We start from the raw sequence: 22,975 nt of genomic DNA, 5'->3' as shown, positions 1-22,975 counted from the left end.
ACACACACACACACACACACACACACACACACACACACCTTGGTGTAACATACAATACATCAATGTCATTTAAACAATAAATCACAAACATTAAAAATAAAATAACACCAAGACTCAATGCTTTGAGGTCACTTGCCCATACAACATTCGGACAGAACAAAGAAACCACCACCACAGTATACAAACAATACATACATTCAGTGATGAATTATGCAAGCCCTGCCTGGACTTCTAACTTCACCAAAACACACTACAACACTCTACAGACCATACAGAACAAGGCTCTAAAAATAATCACAGGCTGCACAGCTACCACACCCACAGACCACCTACATCAAGAAATCAAAGTCCTCAAAGTCAAGGATCACCTAGACATGAGAGGCACCCAGTTTCTTGCTGCAGCCTCCACAAACCCACAACATCCACTATATTACATGGCAGCACATCCACCCACACCAAGGAACATCAAAACAACACCCATCATACGATACCATGCACAAATATTGTCATCTCTCCCCCCTCGCCCACCTCAGACCAGCTTCCAGATGCATATCCACACTCAGATCACTCGCTGCTCCATTCAGTCACTTAAAGACAGCACACAGCTGCATGCACGGCCTCCTGATATCCACCCTTTTGAATCCCATCTCCCTCGTGAGGACAGGGTCCACCTGGCCAGGCTGAGAATAGGGCACCATCCAGCCCTCTTAAGCTACCAGAAGAGGCTAGATGACTCCGTTGCTGATGCCTGTCCAGGATGCAACACAGCACACCATACTATTAAGCACATTATTGAAGACTGCATTGCACACAATCACCTACGCCAGCAACACAACATACACTCTTTGAGAGCTCTGTTGGAAAGCCCGGTCTCGGGCATGGCCTTCCTAAGGGACTTGGGGCTGTTTGGCCAGACTGCCTAGGGAACAGCTACTACTACTACAACTACTACTGTTAAACATAGAGAGTGAAAGTAATGCAAGTATAAATGGCTGGAGAATGGCTGGGAGAAGGAGAGTGGTGAGAAGAGGGGAAGTGATCAGTAGGATGGAATTAGTGGAAGCAGTGACGAAAGTCAAATTGGGGAAAGCCCCAGGACTTCCTGATGTCACTAATCAAGGAAAAATTCCACTCCACCAGAGCATATAATTTTTGACATCATAGTCAGTCAACTAAACCCCATTCATTTTATGTGCCCTCTGTCAGTATAAGAAAGAGAAATTATAACATTTTTACTCACTGCTATAAGGACGAGAGGCTGTAATATAGTCAGACAGAAGCAAAAACTGATGGTCTGAGTCTACCATCTCCGTATTGGGACGGATATTATTTTTTCCTTCCTTAGGTATCGATAATCTTTATTTCTCATCCATTTCATGTATGTGTTGAGCAAGACAAAAATAATTTGGCCTATAAGAAACATGTAACAATTCTATGACATGAAAAATTAGCACAACACGGCTTAAGGTCGTTCATTCCAACCATAAACATAAACCCTAGTGTCGTCTGCCCTGCTGGACCAGGGTTTCAAGGTTGACTTTTTTTAGGCCTAATTCTTCAAATTAGGCTTTTTTTTTTTTTTTTTAAGTGGTTGGCTCCCAAAACTAGCTGGTAGGCTTTTTCTAGTAATTTAGCTTTTTTTCTGAAGGGGAGGGGGATTTTTTTTCCTAATATGTAATATATTTTGATAATTTCTAAGTGATCCTTTCTGTTACTTTTAAATTCACAAACTCAGCTGTTACAAACTAACTTAATATTGCATAAAATGAATGAAAGAAAATGAAATCCTATGTTTTCTTTCCATCGCAAGCAGTACAGTAATACCCCAATATATGATACCCCTAGATGCGATACCCCGGCTTAACGATGGGGGTAGAAGTACCACTATACCCCACCTAACAAAGGCCAAACCCCAGTTTAACGATGGGTTTTGATTTTTTTTTTTTTTTACCGATTTTGATGATATTCTAAGCTAAAATTGTGTGTTTAGGTTCATTTATAAACAGTTTTTGGGCTTAGATTAATGTGTTTAACCACAAGTAGGATGAACATTGTCATTTTGGGATATAGTTTACTAAGTTTGATTTTTTCCACACATATTTGATGATTTTCACATTTCATTTGTTGGTTTTTGTGGATTATTTACAGGTGTTAGGCTTAGGTTAGCTTCTTTTACAGCTGGTAGACCATTTAGATTGGCCTTAAGCCTGTTTTTGGGCTCATTTGGGTGGGTTTAGGACTTGGTTGGGGGGGGGAAACCCGAGGCTGAAAAACACATCCCATTACTTTACATGTTAAAACTACGCCGATATACAATACCCTGCCTAACGATGGGATTTTACCTAACCAATTGCATCGTTAAACCGGGGTATACTTGTATTTTGGAGCTGTCGCCATCATGAGATTTCAGCCGGTGGTTGATTTTTGCTTTGAACAGTGTATAGTTTGCATATGAAGAACTTCGCAGATTTTTTTCAGTATTTTTCAGATGAAGCATTGTTCATTTAGATAACTAATGTACAGTATATGGGTTTCAAACCAAAGTTGCAGCTAGAATTGTATATACAGTATGTGATGAATGCTGTCATATCTGGTGTCTTTTATGGCTTGTAGTAAGTTATTTACTGCATTTATTTTACCAAAACATATCTAGGAAAGTGGTAGGTGGTGGCGACCATCATCCACTCACTTGATGTAGTGTTGCCTACTTCTTCCTTAGCCTTTATCATTCTTTTTCTGTGCCTGCCCTCCTCTCTTCCTATTTCTCCCGTCTTACCTGTCACTTCTTATTGCTTTTCTTTCCATTACAGGTGGCTTTACATTGAGTGACAAGCCAAATGGTTTCCTGTAAGCCAAGAAACCATTTACAGCGCTGGGTGGTAACCATATAACCAAATCATACGTGCTCCGTACGTGTCAACAAGTGGGTTGGTGGAGGGTTAGTGCCCCTCCCTGTAAAACAAATACCTGTAACTCAAAGTCAAATGGCCACCCCTTACAGGATTATGGCATCTGGCAATAGATAGATCTATAGATATCTAGGAAATTAGTATACCTACTGAAAAATAATAAAGAGCTTACGTACGGTGTATCAGTGACTATCATGGGAGAGATTTTGGAAAATAAGCAACTTTTGGTCTCTGCAGAGGTAGCCTGACTTCAATATTGAACTAGCTGGTGATCACTCGCAACTCTAGAGTTAGTAATGCTGGGAATTGAAGGAGTCTGTGGTGAAGTGATGAAACATGGGGGAAAGATAGTAGTAGAATGGATATGGAAGATGTGCAGATTGGCCTGGGAGGACTATAGAGTCCCGGAGGATTGGAAGTCCCTGTATGCGCTAACGCAAGATCGTGCAGAGTGAGAGAACAGTACTGGACAAATGTGGAAGCGTGCTTGGAAAAGTTTGAAAGGAATGAAAGAGTGTTTTTGATTGGAGGTATGAATGGAAAAGTAGGGAATGTGAAGGTGGGTGAAGTAGTTGGTGAGTGGGGTGTGCCTGCATAGATGGATGAGAATGGCAGTGCTTTAGTGGACATTTGTGCCAGGAGGGGGTTGGTGATAGCTAATACCCTCTTCAGGTATACGTGGCGAGTGATGAGAAGGGTGGATGGTGAGCTGAATGAACGGAAGGCAGTGATTGATTATGTGTGTGTGTGGATGAAAGGATGAGAAGGTGTGTAATGAATGCAAGAGTATATAGAGGCTGGGGGAGTAGACTTTCAGACCACCACTTGGTGGTGGTCAGAATCAAAGTCCAAACAAAATGGAGAAATAGAAGAAGGGAAGGACAGGAGGACGTAGTTCTTACAAGGAGGGTAGTAAAGTTACAAGAGGAGGCAAAAAAGTCAGAATATAAGAGGGAAGAGGAGGAGCGATTGGGTAAATATAGATTGGAGCAGATGGGGGACGTGGAAGATGTGTGCAAGATACAGTGAACTCTCACATTTGGTGAGTAATAGATGCGAAAAAAATCTTGCCAAACTGGAATTCACTAAATCAGATCTGAATAACTATCTTTATCTATCTATTGCCAGATGCCTTAATCCCTTATGGGGTGGCCACAAACCAATCGCCTCCACGTCGCCCTGTCCCCTGCTATTTCACTGCCCTGCTCCCAACTCACACCTCCCTCTCTCATATACCTCTCCACTCCGTCCCTCCATCTCATCCTCGGCCTCCCCCTCCCTCTCCCCCCCTCCACCTCACTCACATACACTCTCCTCGTCAGTGTCTCACCCTCCATCCTCTCCACATGGCCAGACCACCACAGTGTGTTCCTCCTAACGCTTCCTGTCACATCCACTTCCACACCACAACGCTCCTTTATATCCTCATTTGTCAGCCTGTCTCTCCTCTTAAATAAGTCATTTCCACTGCTCTCATTCTTGACTTGTGTCCCTCCAACAACGTCCAAGCTTCACTTCCATAAGTTAGAGTTGGTATTACAATACTGTCATGTAGTAACTTTTTCACTTCCATGCTCACTTCCCTGTTTCTTATCACTGCTTTCAAGGAACCAGCAACCTTTCTTCCCTGCTGTATCCTTTCAAGCACTTCATCCTCCAAACTTCCATCCTTACTCATCACACTCCTCAAGTACTTAAACGTACTCACATTTTCCATTTCCTCACCATCCAACCTCACTGTACATTCACTGACTTCACCTCTCTCAAAGACCATCACTTTACTCTTCCCTACATTCACCTTTAGATTCCATTTCTTAGACACTTTCCCAAACTCATCCACTAAGCCTTGCAGCTCCCCTTCATCTTCATTTCACAACACAGTATCATCTGCAAACAACAGTAAAGGGAATTTCCAAACACTGCCCTCTCTCACTAGGGCCATTCCAACACCCGCTGCCCTACCTTGTACCTCTTTTATTACCCCATCCATGTACAGATTGAACAACCATGGAGACATGACACATCCCTGTTTCAACCCAAGCTTCAAATAGAAAAATTCACTCAGTTCACCATCCACATGCACTGCAGCCTTAGCACCATCATACATACTCTTCACAGCATTCAACAACTTCCCATCTACTCCATGTTCTTAATACTTTCCACAATCCTTGTCTATCCACCCTGTCATATGCTTTCCCCAAATCCATGAAGGCTGTATACAACTTCTTTCCCTTCTCTAGAAACTTTTCCACTAAAGATGAATGAATATGTGATCTGCACAACATCTTCCCTTCCTAAAGCCTCCCTATTCATCTTCTATTAATTCCTCTGTTATTTCCCTAACTCTGTCAATAAGTATCCTACCATACACTTTTCCTTTTACACTAAGAAGATAAATGCCCCTATGATTACCACACACTTCTTTTTCCCCTTTTCCTTTGTACAAGGGAATAATAATACCTGACTTCCAATCCTCAGGGACTCTACCTTCCTCCCAGGCCAATCTGCACATCTTCCACATCCATTCTACTACTATCTCTCCCCCATGCTTCAGCATTTCGCCACACACTCCATCAATTCCTGGGGCTTTCCCCAAATTGACTTTCTTCATAGCTTCCACAACTTCTATCCTACTGATTTCGTCCTGTCTTCTCACCTCCCTCCTTCTCCCAGCCATTCCCCAACCACTTATACTCGTATTACTTCCATCCTGTATGTTCAACAGTTCCTTAAAGTGTTCTCTCCATCTGCTCACTTTTTCTCCCTTCTCCATAAGTAATCTACCATTTTTAACTTCACTCCTCTACTAACCTCACTTCCACCCTGTCTTACTCTCTTCACTTCTTTCCAGACCATTTTCTTACAGTCCCTCCACTTTACACTCCAATTCCTTCCAAATTCTTCATCCACTCGCTTCTTACTCTCTCTTACTAATCTTTTCACCTCTCTCCTCCTTTCTACATATTACTTTCTCTTCTGCTTTTCAACTTCTTCCACGCTCCTATTTCTCATCCATCCATTGTATGCTTTCTTCTTTTGTGCCACAGCCTGTCTCACCTCTTCATTCCTCCATGCTGTTCCTTGCACCCCCTTTCATCTTCTCTTCACCCCACACACCACATCACCTGCTGAACATATTTCTTCTGTGACATCTTGCACACACCTTCCACGTCCCCCATCTGCTCCAATTCATATTTACCCAGTCATTCCTCCACTTCTCTCATATATTCTGCCTTTTTCTCATCCTCATGTAACCTTTCCACTCTCCTGAATAACTAGTGGACTGATTTTCCACGTATATTATAACATTACTGGATGTAAATCATGTGATAAACACACATGATTCAGTTTAATTTATTTTAGCCAAGAAACAATACAAACAGAAAAACTCACATAAAAGATAATAATGGGCTTGATGTACACGTGGTTTATGGTGCATTGATGCCTTAGTGGATACTTTTCTTTGTTGGAAAAAATAAGTTAATGATGAAGGAGCAGTAAAATTCATGTATTTGCCTTTAGTGCAATGAGTGTGAAAAAAAAAAAAAAAGGCTTTGTGCTCAATCTTTGTTATGAACTGACGGTCTTTTGTCAAGAAAATTCAGATCTTACGATATGTGGAGACACCGTGTGTTGACATACATAGGTAAGATAATTATGTGAGTTCAGTTCTTGTGAATTATACTGCTTGGCTGACTTGAATATTATTCACGATTACTGCATTCGTGTGTATCTGAGAAGTGAGATACGCAATCACTCCATGCTGAATACTTCGTTATAGCTTTTTTTTTCCCATTATTGTTGATGACTAATGGCTTTCAAAAAGTTTCACACTGCATTTTTTTTTTTTTTTTTTTTTTTTTTTTTTTTTTTTTTAATGAACGCTGAAAGTGATTCATGGCGAAATATGCCTGATGCTGGGCGGCCATTACTCATGTATTGTTTAGGTCAATTTTTTGGTTGATTTGTAATGAGGACTTTCAAAAGGCTTTGTGGCAATCCTTCGTTTCGTTTCGTTTCGTTTTTAAAGGCTCCAACATGCTTGCATGTGTCGGCCTTGGTCACCTAATGGCGGCTCTCCACGCTGCACGATCCATTGCAGCCTCCCTGTTCAGTCCCTTAACCCTAAGGTCACATATTTTTCATTAAAAATATATTTCAAGATAGATTATTACAAATATTATGGAGCAAAACTTAATCGGTTAGGTTAGGTTAAGTTAGAATGCAGTAGCCGTGCACTGATGTGTCCAGTTGGTGGGTCGTATGTAAACACCCCATCTTCGGTGTCTTAGGGGAGACGTATTTGTAATAATCTATCTTTAAATATATTTTTAATGAAAAATATGAGACTCCTAGAACCTAACCCGTTATTTTACATGGAAATATATGTCACGTTTTAGTGCGAAATTGATTTTGCATGAGGTTTTGTGTAACCTATCTCTTATTGTATGAAGACTCAACTGCTTCATCTCACCCAACTGTTCTTCATTAACATCATTAAATCGTGGAACACTTCTTGCAGCTTCTACCGCTTCTTTCACAAGCTGTTCCTTCCGCTGACGCTGTGTCTGTGTGTCCGTGTCATTGTCGGCACCGTCCGTGAAGAAGTGGTGCCCACCCATGCTGAATGGTAGCATTATTAATTTTATGCCAGGCATCTACCATAAAGTTGACAGCCTGTCTGATATCAAAACGTTTCCAGAACGTTTTGACGGTATTATAGACTACAGTTACAGTATATTTTTATTATAAACAAATCGCCCAACGTGAGATTTCTGTCGCCAAATTAGTGTTGTGTACAATCCCATCCCATCGCCAAAAGTGAATTCGCCAAATAAAAACTCGCCAAATGTGAGAGTTCACTGTATTCACAGAAGAAATCTGTCCAGCATGTGAGGTGGTGTGTGAGGTGAAGAGAAGACAAAAGGGGATGCAGGGAACAGCATGGTGGAATGAAGAGGTGAGAGAGGCTGTGGCATAAAACAAGAAAGCATATAGTGAGTGGATGAGGAACAGGGGCGTCGAAGAAGTTGAGAGACAGAGGAGAGAGCGATATGTAGAAAGGAAGAGAGAGGTGAAAAGATTAGTAAGAAGAGAGTGGATGAGGAATTTGGCTGGGAAGAGAGGAAGAAATCAGCAGGATGGAAGTTGTGGAAGCAATGAAGAAAGTTAAAATGGGGAAATCCCCAGGAATTGATGGAGTGTGTGGTGAAATGCTGAAGCATGGGGAAGAGATAGTAATAGAATGGATGTAGAAGATGTGTAGATTTGCCTTGGAGGAAGGTAGAGTCCCTGAGGACTGGAAGTCAGATATAATTATTCCCCTGTACAGAGGAAAAGGGGAAAAGGAAGTGTGTGGTAATCATAGGGGCATTTGTCTTCTTAGTGTAATAGGAAAAAGATATAGTAGGATGCGTATTGACAAAGTTAGGGAAACAACAGAAGAATTAGTTGGAGAAGAACAGGGAGGTTTTAGAAAGGGAAGAGGTTTTGTAGATCGGATATTCATTCTCAGATCTTGAATGGAAAAGTTTCTAGAGAAGGGAAAGAAGTTGTATGCAACCTTCATGGATTTGGAGAAAACACATGACAGGGTCGATAGAGAAGGGTTGTGAAAAGCATTAAGAATATATGGAGTAGATGAGAAGTTGTTGAAGGCTGTGAAGAGTATGTATGATGGTGTTAAGGCTGCATTGCTTGTGGATGGTGAACTGAGTGAATTTTTTTGTTTGAAGGTTGGATTGAAACAAGGATGTGTCATGTCTCCATGGTTATGCAGTCTGTATATGGATGGGGTTATAAAAGAGATACAAGGTAGGGCAGTGGATGTTGGAGCGGCTCTAGTGAGAGAGGACAGTATTTAGAAACTCCCTGTACTGTTTGCAGATGATATTGTGTTGTTAAGTGAAGACGAAGGGGAGCTGCGAGGCTTGGTGGATGAGTTTGGGAGTGTGTGTAAGAAACAGAATCTAAAGGTGAATGTAGGGAAGAGTAAAGTGATGGTCTTCAAGAGAAGTGAAGTCAGTGAATGTACAGTGAGACTTGATGGGGAGGCAATGGAGAATGCGAGTGCATTTAAGTACTTGGGTAGTGTGGTGAGTAAGGATGAAAGTTTGAAGGGTGAAGTGCTTGAACGGGTACAACAAGGAAGAAAGGTTGCTGGTTCCTTGAAAGCAGTGATAAGAAACAGGGAAGTGAGCATGGAAGTGAAAAAGCTACTACATGACAGTATTGTGATACTATCTATCTATCTATTGCCAGACGCCTCAATCCCGTTTGGGGTGGCCACAAACAAATCGCCTCCAAGTCGCCCTGTCCCCCGCCATTTCACTGCCCTGCTTCCAACTCACACCCCCCTCTCTCATATACCTCTCCACCCCATCCCTCCATCTCATCCTCGGCCTCCCCCTCCCTCTTCCCCCCTCCACCTCACTCACATACACTCTCTTCGTCAGTCTTTCGCCCTCCATCCTCTCCACATGGCCAAACCACCTCAGTGTGTTCCTCATAACGCTTCCTATCACATCCACATCCACACCACAACGCTCCTTTATATCCTCATTCGTCAGCCTGTCTCTCCACGTGACTCCACAGGCTCCTCTTAAATAACTCATTTCCACTGCTCTCACTCTTGACTTGTGTCCTTCCAACAATGTCCAAGCTTCACTTCCGTACGTTAGAGTTGGTATCACAATACTGTCATGTAGTAACTTTTTCACTTCCATGCTCACTTCCCTGTTTCTTATCACTGCTTTCAAGGAACCAGAAACCTTTCTTCCCTGCTGTACCCTTTCAAGCACTTCACACTCCAAACCTCCATCCTTACTCATCACACTACCCAAATACTTAAACGTACTCACATTTTCCAATTCCTCACCATCTAACCTTGCTGTACATTCACTAACTTCACCTCTCTCAAAGACCATCACTTTACTCTTCCCTACATTCACCTTTAGGTTCCGTTTCTTACACACACTCTCAAACTCATCCACCAAGCCTTGCAGCTCCCCTTCGTCTTCACTCAACAACACAGTATCATCTGCAAACAACAGTACAGGGAGTTTCCAAACACTATCCTCTCTCACCAGGGCCACTCCAACATCCACTACCCTACCTTGTACCTCTTTTATTACCCCATCCATGTACAGATTGAACAACCATGGAGACATGACACATCCTTGTTTCAAACCAACTTTCAAAGAGAAAAATTCACTTAGTTCACCATCCACACGCACTGCAGCCTTCGCACCATCGTACATACTCTTCACAGCATTCAACAACTTCCCATCTACTCCATACATTCTTAACACTTTCCACAATCCTTGTCTATCCACCCTGTCATATGCTTTCTCCAAATCCATGAAAGCCGCATACAATTTCTTTCCTTCTCTAGAAACTTTTCCACTAAAGATCTAAGAATGAATATCTGATCTACACAACCTCTTCCCTTCCTAAAGCCTCCCTGTTCTTCTCCAACTAATTTCTCTGTTCTTTCTCTAACTCTGTCTATAAGTATCCTACCATACACTTTTCCTATTATACTAAGAAGACAAATGCCCCTATGATTACCACACACTTCTTTTTCCCCTTTTCCTTTGTACAAGGGAATAATTATACCTGACTTCCAATCCTCCGGGACTCTACCTTCCTCCCAGGCCAATCTGCACATCTTCCACATCCATTCTACTACTATCTCTCCCCCATGCTTCAGCATTTCACCACACACTCCATCAATTCCTGGGGCTTTCCCCGATTTAACTTTCTTCATTGCTTCCACAACTTCTATCCTACTGATTTCTTCCTGTCTTCTCACCTCCCTCCTTCTCCCAACCATTCCCCAGCCACTTATACTTGCATTACTTCCATCCTCTACGTTCAACAATTTCTTAAAGTGTTCTCTCCATCTGCTCACTTTTTCTCCCTTCTCCACTAGTAATCTACCATTTTTATCTTTCACTCCCCTGCTAACTTCACTCCCACCCTGTCTTACTCTTTTCACTTCTCTCCAGAACATTTTCTTACAGTCCCTCCACTTTACACTCAAATTCCTTCCAAATTCCTCATCCACTCTCTTCTTACTCTCTCTTACTAATCTTTTCACTTCTCTCTTCCTTTCCACATATAACTCTCTCTTCCGCCTCTCAACTTCTTCCACGCCCCTATTTCTCACCCATTCATTGTATGCTTTCTTCTTTTGTGCCACAGCCTGTTTCACCTCTTCAGTCCACCACGCTGTTCCTTGTACCCCCCTCCGCCTTCTCTTCCTTCCACACACCACATCACATGCTGCACATATTTCTTCTGTAAATATCTTACACACACCTTCCACGTCTCCCATCTGCTCCAATTCATATTTGCCCTCCAACCAACTCTAATATATGGAAGTTTAGCTTGGACCTTGTTGGAGGGACAGAAGTCAAGAGTGAGAGCAGTGGAAATGAGTTACCTGAGAGGAGCTTGTGGAGTCACATGGAGAGACAGGCTGACAAATAAGGATATAAAGGAGCGTTGTGGTGTGGATATGGATGTGACAGGAAGCGTTAGGAGAAATGCATTAAGGTGGTTTGGCCATGTGGAGAGGATGGAGAGTGAGAGATGTGAGGTGGACGGGGGGAGAGGGAAGGGGAGGCAAACGATGAGATGGAGGGATGGAGTGGAGAGGTATATGAAAGAGGGGGATGTGAGCTGGGAGCAGTCCAGTGAAATGGCCGGGGACAGAGCAACATGGAGACGATTTGTTTGTGGCCACTTCTTATGGGGTTTAAGGTGTCTAGCAATAGAAAAAATAGAGATAGATAGACAAAGGAAAAGGGGAAAATTAAATGTGTGGTAATCATAGGGGCATTTGTCCTCTTAATGTAGTTGAAAAAGTATGTGGTAGAGTGCTTATTGAGTTAGTTAGGGAAATAACAGGGGAATTAGTTGGAGAAGAACAGGGAGGCTTTAGGAAGGGAAGAGGTTGTGTAGATCCTCATGTCCTGAATGGAAAAGTTCTTAGAAAACAGAAAGAAGTTGTATGAGGCCTTCATGGATTTTGAGACAGCATATGACAGAGTGGATAGAGAAGGAATGTGGAAAATATAAGAATATGTGGAGTAAATGGGAAGTTGTTGAATGCTGTGAAGGGTATGTGTGAGGGTGCCAAGGCTGTAGTGCATGTGGATAGTGAACTTTGTGAATTTTTTTATCTGAGTGTTGGATTGAAACAGGGGTGTGTCCTGTCTCAATGTTGTTCAGTCTGTATATGGATGGGGTTATAAAAGAGACTCAAGGGAGAGCTGCGGATGTTGGAGTGGTCCTAACGAGAGAGGGCAGCGATTGGAAACTCCTTTATTGTTGTCTGCTGATGATACTGTATTGTTAAGTGAAAATGAAGGGGAGTTGCACGGCTTAGTGAATGAGTTTGCAAGAGTGTGTAAGAAACAGGATCTAAAGGTGTATATAGGGAAGAGTAAAGTTTTGGTCTTTGAGAGAAATGAAGTCACTGAATGTACATTGAGGTTGGATGATGAGGAAATGGAAAATGTGAGTGCATTTAAGTACTTGGGTAGTGTGATGAGTAACGATGGAAATTTGGAGAGTGAAGTGCTTGAAATGGTATGACAAGGAAGTAAGGTTGCTGGTTCTTTGAAAGTAGTGATAAGAAGTAGAGAGGGGAAGTGAGCATGGAAGTAAAAAAGTCGCTGCATGATAGTATTTTGATACCAGCTGTACCGTATGGAAGCAAAGCTTGGACCTTGTTGAAGGGACACAAATCAGGAGTGAGAGCAGTGGAAATTAGTTATTTGAGAGGAGTATGCAGCGTTACATGGAGAGACAGACTGGCAAATGAAGAAGTAAAGGAGCGATGTCGTGTGGTCTGTGGATGTGGATGTGATAGAAAGTATTAGGAGAGACACAGTGAAGTGATTTGGACATGTGGAGAGGATGGAGAGCGAGAGACTGACGAGGAGAATGTATGTGAGTGAGGTAGAAGGGGGCAGAGGGAGGGGAAGGCCAAGGATGAGATGAAGGAATGGAGTGGAGAGGTATATAAGAGAGGGGGGTGTCAGCTGGGGGGAGGGCAGTGCAATGGTTTGGGACAGGGCAACATGAAGGCAGTTTGTTTGTGGCCACCTCTTATGGAATTAACCCCTAAAGACTGTTCATGATCGGTGTGTTGTAGACAAGGTATGTTCAGTCCGATCCACCTTGATTTACTACAAGCCTCATAGAACTGGGGAGACATTGGCATGCCTCTTCAATGACATAAATGGAAGCCAGAAAATGGGAACAACAATATCTAGTGGTGTCTGGCATGATTGTTCCTCCTAGATGTGGTGGAAGAGCCCCCCCCCCCTCCCTTGGCCAATTCTTCACCTCCCTTTGCCCCACTGGATCATCCTGTCACTGTCTCCTCCCACCCAAATCTCCCCCATACCCCCGCTGTACCATTGTTGGGGTGTGTAGCAGGCATACTCCCTTCCTATTGAGGCCCCCACCCCCCTCCACCTCCCAGGGCTCCCCCACACACACTCCACCTCCCTCTGCCCCATTGGCTCCCCATCTGACTCCCACCTCCCACCCAAATCAAGCAAGCCAAACACCATGCCATTGGTTACTGTACAAGCTATTACCCTCAACCTGTTTTATGCAATGGAATGTACATTACATCTGTTATTAATGATTTATGTAAGGTTTATTAGCCAAAGAGTATTAAATTCTTTGTATAATTTACCCATTTTCCATCATTTTCGATGGGAAACTTTTGTGATTTTACGGTACCTGCAACTTACAATTATTTATTATTTCTGCCGTTCGACCATTTACACACATCAATATAGGTTTTTTAGCATTTTATATAACACATATGTTTATTTTATTGTATTATGTTCATCTATCTATCCATCTATTGCCAGACGCCTCAGTCCCGTTTGGGGTGGCCACAAACAAATCGCCTCCAAGTCGCCCTGTCCCCCGCCATTTCACTCCCCTGCTCCCAACTCACACCCCCCTCTCTCATATACCTCTCCACCCCATCCCTCCATCATGCAGAACCTAATATTTTTACACATCAAGCAATTTATTTTTTGTTCAGTTATTTCATTTATTTATATTATCATAATGTATTTTCTTCATTTAATCATTTCATTATGTGTATAAATATTTGTCATACTGAATGATTTACTTATGCAGTGACTCGATGTGCGGTACAGCATTTTTATCTTGCATGCAAAGGTAATTTTTCCCCCCTTTTTTTATGCACGCTGAAACAGCTTGTTTCACGCCTGGGCACATGTTTCATATTGATTTGGGTGATTTTTGTAAGGTAATGCGATGAAAAATAGGCATATGCCAAAATTTATAGGCTTTATAGGTAGCAGTGAAACTTCAGTAAGCAGGTTTCTGTGATTTACTGTGGACTTAATACCAGAAGTCAAAGTTGGCAGGTTGTAGTAAGGACTTACTGATGCATTTTATTACAGTACTTTAGCACGTTTGGTCTACCCTGCCAAAGATCCTTAGCTCATCTTGGCTCAGTTGATGGCTAAGTGTAGTCAGATTGGAGGGTTGTTTTGACAAGTAACGAAAGAGACCTATTCCTACGGTAATTCATAACATTAGCTTGTCAAATTTCAAGCATCCATGACTCAGTATTCAGTTATGGGAGTAGCCAAGTTCCAGATGATTAAGAAGAAGAAAAAAAAAAAGCACACTATAGAGCATTTTATTGTGATGCTGATATCTGTCATTTTGTCGGCAGAGTGACCACATACAGGATATTAAGACATCAGTGCTTTATGTCAATGGCCATGCATCGCTGGTGACCTTAGACTATCTCATGGATGTTAGGGATGCCACCCGAGATGACACCGACTCAGATATTGCCAAGAAGGGACGCACGGAGGGAGCTGCTAAGAGGTGAGTAGGGAGGAAGAGTCATTGCCTTTGTCGCCATCATCATCATCATCATCAGTGGTGGCAGTGGCAGTTAGTATTGTTGTCATTAATATCTTTATCATTATCATCATAACCTTGTTTTTTAATGATAAATGGGGTGAGAGGATCTGCAGTTTGGAGTAGGAAGGTTACCAGTAGGAAAATTAAAAGAAAATGATCCTCACCATCATCACCATCATCATGATGATGACCATCAGGCATGGAAGCATACATTCCTTTTTTTCTATCTGTCTATCTATAGCCCGACTCCCTAATCCCGCAAAGGGTGGCCGCAGACAAAACGCCTCCTAGTTGCTTGTCACCCACCATCTGACTACCCTCCCCCCAACTCACTCCCCCCTCCTTCATATACCTCTCATCTCCATCCCTCCATCTCATCCTCAGTGGTCCCCTCCCTCTTCCTCCCTCTACTTCACTCATATACACCCTCTTAGTCACTTTCACTCTCCATTCTCTCCACATGTCCAAACCACCTCAGTGTATTTCTCCTAATCTTCTCAATCACATGCACATCCACCCCACAACATTCTTTCACTTCTTCATTCGTCAACCTGTCCCTCCATGTCACTCCACATGCTCCTCTCAAGTAACTCATTTCCACTGCTCTCACTCTTGACTTGTTCCCCTCTTGCAAGGTCCATGCCTCACTTCCATACGTCAGGGTAGGGATCACAATACTATCATGCAGTGACTTCTTAACTTCCATACACACCTTCCTATTTCTCATGACTGCTTTCAGTGAACCAACAACCTTCCTTCCCTGCTGTACCCTTTCACGCACTTCATCCCCCAAGGTTCCATCTTTACTCATCACACTACCCAAGTACTTGAATGCACTCACATTAGTTTAATAATGCTTGTTCTAATGCTGTCCACAACAAGGAGAAGGACTGGAAAAGGTACCGGAGCCAGCTCCCTCCTGAATCTCATCTTATGTTTTTGCCCGGAGTTGGGTTAAGTCTGTTCTTTGCTTTGCCAAAGATAGTTTCATCCATACTAAATGTTCAGAACTCTCCAACTTGAATTATTCTCGCTTCTTCTGGCACCTTGACAAAAACCTTTGTAACAACTTTACCTTATCCTGATGACTCTACAGCTATTTCATCTACTGATAAAGCAGAACTCTTCACTCAGATTTTTTCCTCCAGTTCCACCTCAGACAGTTCCGGCACTCTCCCTCCATCACTTCCCCCCCCTCTGACTTCCTCATGGCTGGCATTAAAATTTCTTCAATTAATGTATTCTCTGCCATCACTGACCTTAATCCTAAGAAGGCATATGGGCCTGATGGGGTCCCTCCTGTTGTCCTCAAGAACTGTGTTTCTGTGCTTACACCCTGCTTAGGCAAACTCTTTTGCCTTTGCTTATCAACTTATACCTTTCCTTCTTGCTGGAAGTTTGCCCTCATTCAGCCTGTCCCAAAGAAGGATGACCATTCCCAACCCTCTAAATATCGTCCAATTGCTTTAACATCCTGTATCTCAAAAGTTTTTGAGTCTGTTCTTAACAAAAAAATTTTAAAGCATCTTTCCTATTACAACCTTGTTTCCAGTCGTTTGTATGGGTTCCACCAGGGACACTCCACTGGCAATCTTCCCACCTACCTTTCAGACTCCTGGTCTTCCTCCTTTCGGGACTTTGTTGAAAGCTTTGCCATTGCACTTGACATCTCAAAGGCTTTCGATCAAGTCAGGCATGAATCTTTAATTTCCAGACTGCCTCCTTACGGTTTCTCTCTTTCTATCTGTGTCTTTATCTCTAGCTTTGTTTCTGGTCATTCTATAGCTGCTGTTGTAGATGGCCAGTGTTCTTCTCTTAGAGCTGTCAGTAGTGGTGTTCCTCAGGGCTCTGTCTTATCACCAACTCTCTTTTGTTCATCAATGGCCTTCTAAGCTGTACATCAAACCCTGTCCACTCATATGCTGATGACTTCACACTTCACCTTTCCATTTGCTTCCCACAGCATCCATCTCAGCAGTTACTTCAATAAACAAGGGCTGAGACTATGGCACGCCTAATGTCTGACTTGGCTCATATCTATGATTGGGGTAAAAGTAATCTTGTTTTTAATGCATCAGAAACTCAGTTCTTACATGTATCAACCCGACAAAATCTTCCACAGGAGTACCCTAAAATTTTTAACAATATCGAGCTTAATCCTGCATCATCTTTAACCATACGTGGGGTTTCATTTTCTCAGAATTTATCTTGGAAAGAACATATTGCCTCTCGTAAAATCCGCGTCCAAGAAATTACAGTAGGTGTGCTAAGCCGACTCCGTGCCTTCTTGACCGCTGCACAGTTGTTGACTTTATACATGGGTTTCATTTGCCCCCGTGTAGAGTACAACTCTTGTGTGGGGACGTTCCCCACATACAGCTCTTGTCAACAAGGTGGAGTCAAAAGCTTTTTGTCTCATCAACCCTCCTCCTCTTACCATCTCCCTTCAACTTCTATACCATGGCTGTAATGTTGCATCTTTATCTCTTTTCTGTCACTGCTTCAATGGTCACTGCTCCTGTGAATTGTCTGCTTGCTTCCCTCCTCTACTATGGCGGGCCTGTAACACCCGTCTAGCAACAAACTTTCACCGCTTTTCTGTCCAACTCTCTAATGCAAGAGTTAACTGTTACTCCCAGTCCTTCATGTATGCAACAGGTCAACTCTGCAACTTTCTCCCGTTTTCTTTATTTCCTACTGCATATGATTTCAATCTTTCAAATGCAGTGTGTCGAGCATTTTCAAAATGAACAGTTCTTTAATTTCGCTCTCTAATCCTGTTTTTGTTTTGTTTTTTCTTGGAGGGAACAATTTACAGGCTCCTGGCCTTTGGTTCCTTCTTCCTTGAAAAAAATAAAAAAATAAAAATGCACCTTCCTGATATCCTCTGTCTTGGGATGACCCTGACGGAAGTGCCTCCTTGCAACCCAATTCTCACACACCTTTCTAGATACTCCTCTTGCTTTTCCTACTCTTTCATCAAGAAAGTGATATCTAGGATAAGTCTGCCCCATTTTAGGGGAGAACACAAGACCATTTTAAAACATATGTTTTGTATTCTCAGTCAGAACTGTATCTGCTTATCCAATGTTTACACAGTGATTCAGAACATTTGAAAAAATTCTTCGGGAACTTGGATGTCTATGTATGCCTACTATTTTCATCAGTACAGCATAATGATCACACTTTACACAGCACGGGGAGGAAGCTGTAATAGGGATTAGGGCTGTAGCATCAGCCAATCAGGGCAGCACTCCTGAGGGGAATGGGAATGCTGATGCTGGGGAGAGCTGGAGCTCGTTTCATTAGCTACCTTACCATACCCCTTTGCTGACCTTTTCAGTGTGACACTAACATGAAGAGTAGACCAGCGTACTCTCCCGAACACTTCCTCTAACTGTCCCATGCACTACACCACATGCGCTTTACATATCACACAACACACCCCACTACATCACAGGGGTTGACGCCAGCTAGGGTATGCGGCCAGAAAACTTTGCCCACGGTACCCAGTGGCAGACCTTTCAACGGGAGGTGCTACGAGGGCTCCGCCAGCATAGATCATGGGCCATGGTGAGATGGGGCTCGAACCTGTGCTAGAGGGTACATGACATTGTGGTTCCCAGGCTGCTGCTCTGCCCAGTAGAGGGGGGTCTGAACCTGGGAACACTGCCCCAGGAGGCTGCCCTATCAATGGGTGTATGATGGCAGGGCATTTACGGTGTCAAGGCTCACCTGGAGGGTATCCCTGTAGCTCTCCTGGCAGGGTGCCCTGAAGCCACTACCACAGCCACTGGTTAAGGCTGGTAGGCTAGGAGTCCCAGATCCATTGCCTGGACTTGGGACTGTGCAGTGGGTGGGGACTGTGTAGTGGGTGGGGCCTGTGGCATGTCTCTCCCCCTTATTATTATTTTTACTGATTATGACCAGGTTAAAGAATGAAATTCAAAACATGCCTGATAACACTAAATCACCCAGGGTGGTGAGAACGATGTTGTGGAATGTGGGAAGTTTGAGGGGAAAGCGGGAGAGGTGGTTGAGACATTGAGTAGGTGGTGGGTGGATGTGGGATGTGTGCAAGAAGTTCGGTATAGGGGTGGATCAGCCAGTAAGATTGCTGATAGGGATTTTTATTATAAGTTGCTTTGGCAGGGTAGAACAGACAGACATGGTGGTGTAGGTGTGTTGGTTGGGAAGAAATGGGTGGAATATGTCATGAATGTTATGAGAGTTAGTGAGAGGATAATAGCAGCGAAAATTTTGTTTGGTGGGAAAATGGTTGCATTTTTATCAGCGTATGCTGCACAGGCAGGCTTGGATGAAGTAGAGGGATAGATTTTGGGATAACTTAACCCCTTCCCGTGAAGGGAGGAGCGTAAATTCTGGCTGTGCACGTAACTCTCGCTTGAGGGCTTTCATAACAGTTGCATAGAGACATTTTACTTCTAATGCTCATAGGAAAGTTACTATTCATCATAGAAAGGCCACTTTGGTCTCATTTTGAAGATGAAGAGTTTTGCTCTGTCATACATTGTCCAAAAAGACAATATACACAAAATAAAATGCAAAATAAGTGAGTACAAGTTAGCTGACATGCTAAAGTTTTACACTGTCCTTTAAAAAAATATTTGCCAAAAAAAAAAACTATTCAAGAAGTACAGTAATCCCTCTAATATCCGAACGCCCAATATCCGAACATCCCCACTAACCGGACATAATCCTCCTGGGATCCAACATTCCCAAAATGGGCCAAAAACTGCAAAAAATTCGAAAAAAATCTGCCTTTTTTCCCTCCCATAATTTGAAATTCCCGCCTGGCGCCAAACAGCTGTTACACCATGGTCCCTTCACCCCTTCCTTCCTCCCCCTCCCCCCTCCCCTGTCAGGTTGCCATTTGGTATTTTTCATTACCAAGTGTGGGCCAATTTGGTAATGAAAAATTCGTTTGGCAATGCATTAGAATAATGCATTACCAAATGGATTTTTCACATGTATGAGGATACACAGGATGGAGATGGTGGATTGTTTGCTCTCTCTGATTAATCTGCTACCCTACATAGTGTGAAAATAATCAACATGGTGTTAGTTATAAGGAGAGTGATTACATGTATTTCCACTTGTATATATAATTAGTGAAGAATATATGCTAGCTTTACGAATTTGGTAATGAAAAGTTATATTTGACAATGAAAGTTGAGGAGATTGGTAATGTGGCTGTTGCGATCTGGCAACTCTGTTACCCCACCAACATCAACAGTCACAGCTTAACTCCGATGGAGAGCAGATACTCATAACAGTGCAAGCCACAGGTGCTTGTTTTTTGTGAATAAACAGTGAATAAACTGCAATACCTTGCCACTAGAACACACAGGAATTTACAGTGGTGTGCAGTGTTAAGAAATTAGAATTTAGAGTGCAGAGGATTAACTGTGGACTGCAAACTGGCGGTTCAAACCAGTCCAAGACCAAGGGACTTGTAAGTACCCAGAATGTTTAATATTGTATAAACTCACCTCTAAAACCTCATTTTATGGTTCTTTTGCATTTATTTCAGTCTTTTATGTCCCTTATTGGTGTGATTTGGGTCTTAAATAGGTGCAATGCATGTCCAGAGGGAGTTGTATAGGTGTTTTTCAGAGTTAGGGTCCATAAGTACTAGTCCATAAGCTGGGGCCCAATATCCGGACAGGACCACTATCCGGACCTGCCTATGGCTCTATTGATCCGGATATTGGAGGGGTTACTGTAATAATATTTTTTGCTTCAATACGTAGCAGAATAAATTTCCTTTCCAATAATGCATTATTTGTGTCATAAAAGACTTTGTGGTTCCTTTGTGGTTGAGTTATATATATATTAGACTTGTGGACGAGCGGTTGTTATATTGGAGTAGCTTTGTAGTAGATAATCTTCTTTCCCATTTGTCATGTAGTGACAGGAGAGGTAAAGAATAGTATGGGACTATTTTTATTTGTCTTGAAAATATTAACAAGTCTCTCACACAGAGCGAAGTATAGAGTCCAGTCCCGCTAGCTATCTCTCTTTCTCTCTCTCAAGTTACCAAGCCCTTCTCCCTGCGACCTGTCTCTTCTAAGGCCTGTCTCCTTCTGCTCCTGCCTGTTCTGTGGCTAACCTCCCTCTGAGCTCTCTTTCCTAAATTCTGGTGTAGCAGGGATTGTATCACATGTGTTCCTTGTGAGTGGAAAGTTCTAGAAGCCTGTGTGTGAGTATGTGTGTATGTGTGTGTATGGTCACTAGGCGCTGTCGTGTGCCTAATAAGCATTCCTTGAGTTAAGAGTGTGTAAGCATGTTTAGCATTGCTCGATTCTCGCAGACACAATACCTTCTCATCATCTGACTCCCTGCTTCTATCTGTCTCTCTATCTATCTATTTATCTATCTATCTATTATGATTTGCAATTATAATATGGAGTCCTGATATCTGCTCGGCCGCGCGAAAATGGCGTACCATCGACAGTTAATAGTCATAACATATTAATACACACTATATACACATTATAATGAACTTATAAGCTAATTAAGTGAAATACATAATATTGTAAAAGTAACATAATTGTATGAATATTGTATACATATAATATTTATAGTAAATAGTGATTATTCAGTAATATTACATTTTAAACAAGTTGTATACATATTTGAATAAATGCATTAAAGTAAATTATTTAACTGTAATACAGTATGTACTTGGGTTTTTGTAGTGAAATGCATACATGTGTTGGCCTTATAACTGTAGTTACATTTTGTTAATGCAACTGTTACGTAAGTGTCTTGGCCTTATAATTGTAGTTAAAGTTACATAAAAGTTACATCTTGTTAATGCAACTGTTAATTGGCAAAGTGTAACATAATGCAATCGTTTGTCGTTACATAATTGTTACATATCGTTTGTAGTTACATAATTGTAGTTAAAGTTATATAAAAGTTACATCTTGTTAATGCAACTGTTACATAATTGGCAAAGTGTAACATAATGCAATCGTTTGTCATTACATAATTGTTACATATCATTTGTAGTTACATAATTGTAGCAAGTGTAACATAATGCAATTGTTTGTCGTTACATAATTATAATATGGAGTTACATAATTGTTACATATTGTTTGTAGTTACATAATTGTAGTTAAAGTTACATAAAAGTTACATCTTGTTAATGCAACTGTTAATTGGCAAAGTGTAACATAATGCAATCGTTTGTCGTTACATAATTGTTACATATCGTTTGTAGTTACATAATTGTAGCAAGTGTAACATAATGCAATCGTTTGTCGTTACATAATTATAATATGGAGTTACATAATTGTTACATTTGTTGTATTTTCTTAAATAATAACGCCGCATATATACGCGAGAAAAAGGAGCTAATTGTTCAGCGGGAGATCAAGAGGTGTACATCCTACCTGTGAGGAACCTCACACCACACTGAGCCGAGCAAATCAAGTGAGCAAGCGTGCACCAGCTGTGGCAGGCTTAGCTCCGCCCACTTAAGCCCATCATCCAACAAAAATTACGACTCCCTAAATATTTCTTTAAAGATTACATCGGATGACGGGCAAAGTCGTCATAGTGACGTCAGAGATTGACAAATGCATGACGACCCAGGTCGTCATTGATAAGTCTAAGGGTTAATATGTGCAGTAAGTGATGTGGGGGCTGATGAGATTGTAGTTTTGGGAGGGAACTTAAATGGTCATGTGGGTGAAGCAGCTCAAGGATATAATGAGTACATGGGGGATGTGCATATGGTACAAGAAATGAGGAAGGGAAAAGGATACTCGAGTTTGGGGAGGCAGTGAACATGATTGTGTGCAACACACATTTTAGGAAAGGAGAGTGTTAGTTGATTACATACGAGTCGGGGGGAAATAGCAGCCAGATAGACTACTTCCTTCTCAGGAGGGCCGATAGGAAGTTAATGGTGGATGCTAAAGTTTTAGGGAGTGAGGAGTGTGTGCAGCAACACAAGTTACTGATATATGACATGGTGCTTAAGGAGTGGGTGATGAAAAAGAGCACCTATGCACCTAGGAGGAAAATATGGAAGCTGAAAAACCAAGCAGTAAGGGATGCTTTCTATAGGGAGATGAAGAGAGATGTTGACAGAA

The 22,975-nt window shown here is 42.1% G+C and overlaps 1 protein-coding gene across 1 annotated transcript in view; it reads left to right on the top strand.

Moving 5' to 3' along the window:
• Window positions 1-22,975, top strand: part of Gnmt (Glycine N-methyltransferase) — a 135,887-nt gene that overhangs the window by 74,952 nt on the left and 37,960 nt on the right. Inside the window, exon 6 of the mRNA XM_080279220.1 lies at window positions 14,653-14,810. Within this exon, the coding sequence (XP_080135346.1) occupies window positions 14,653-14,810 (158 nt within the window). The remainder of the gene's footprint in view (window positions 1-14,652; window positions 14,811-22,975) is intronic.

The sequence above is a fragment of the Coenobita brevimanus genome, chromosome 77, assembly GCF_032717465.1.
Source record: "Coenobita brevimanus isolate Jiangsu-jjx chromosome 77, ASM3271746v2, whole genome shotgun sequence".
NCBI lineage: Eukaryota > Metazoa > Arthropoda > Malacostraca > Decapoda > Coenobitidae > Coenobita > Coenobita brevimanus.
Note: the sequence above shows the minus strand (reverse complement) of the source record. Positions and strands in the feature narration are given on the sequence as shown.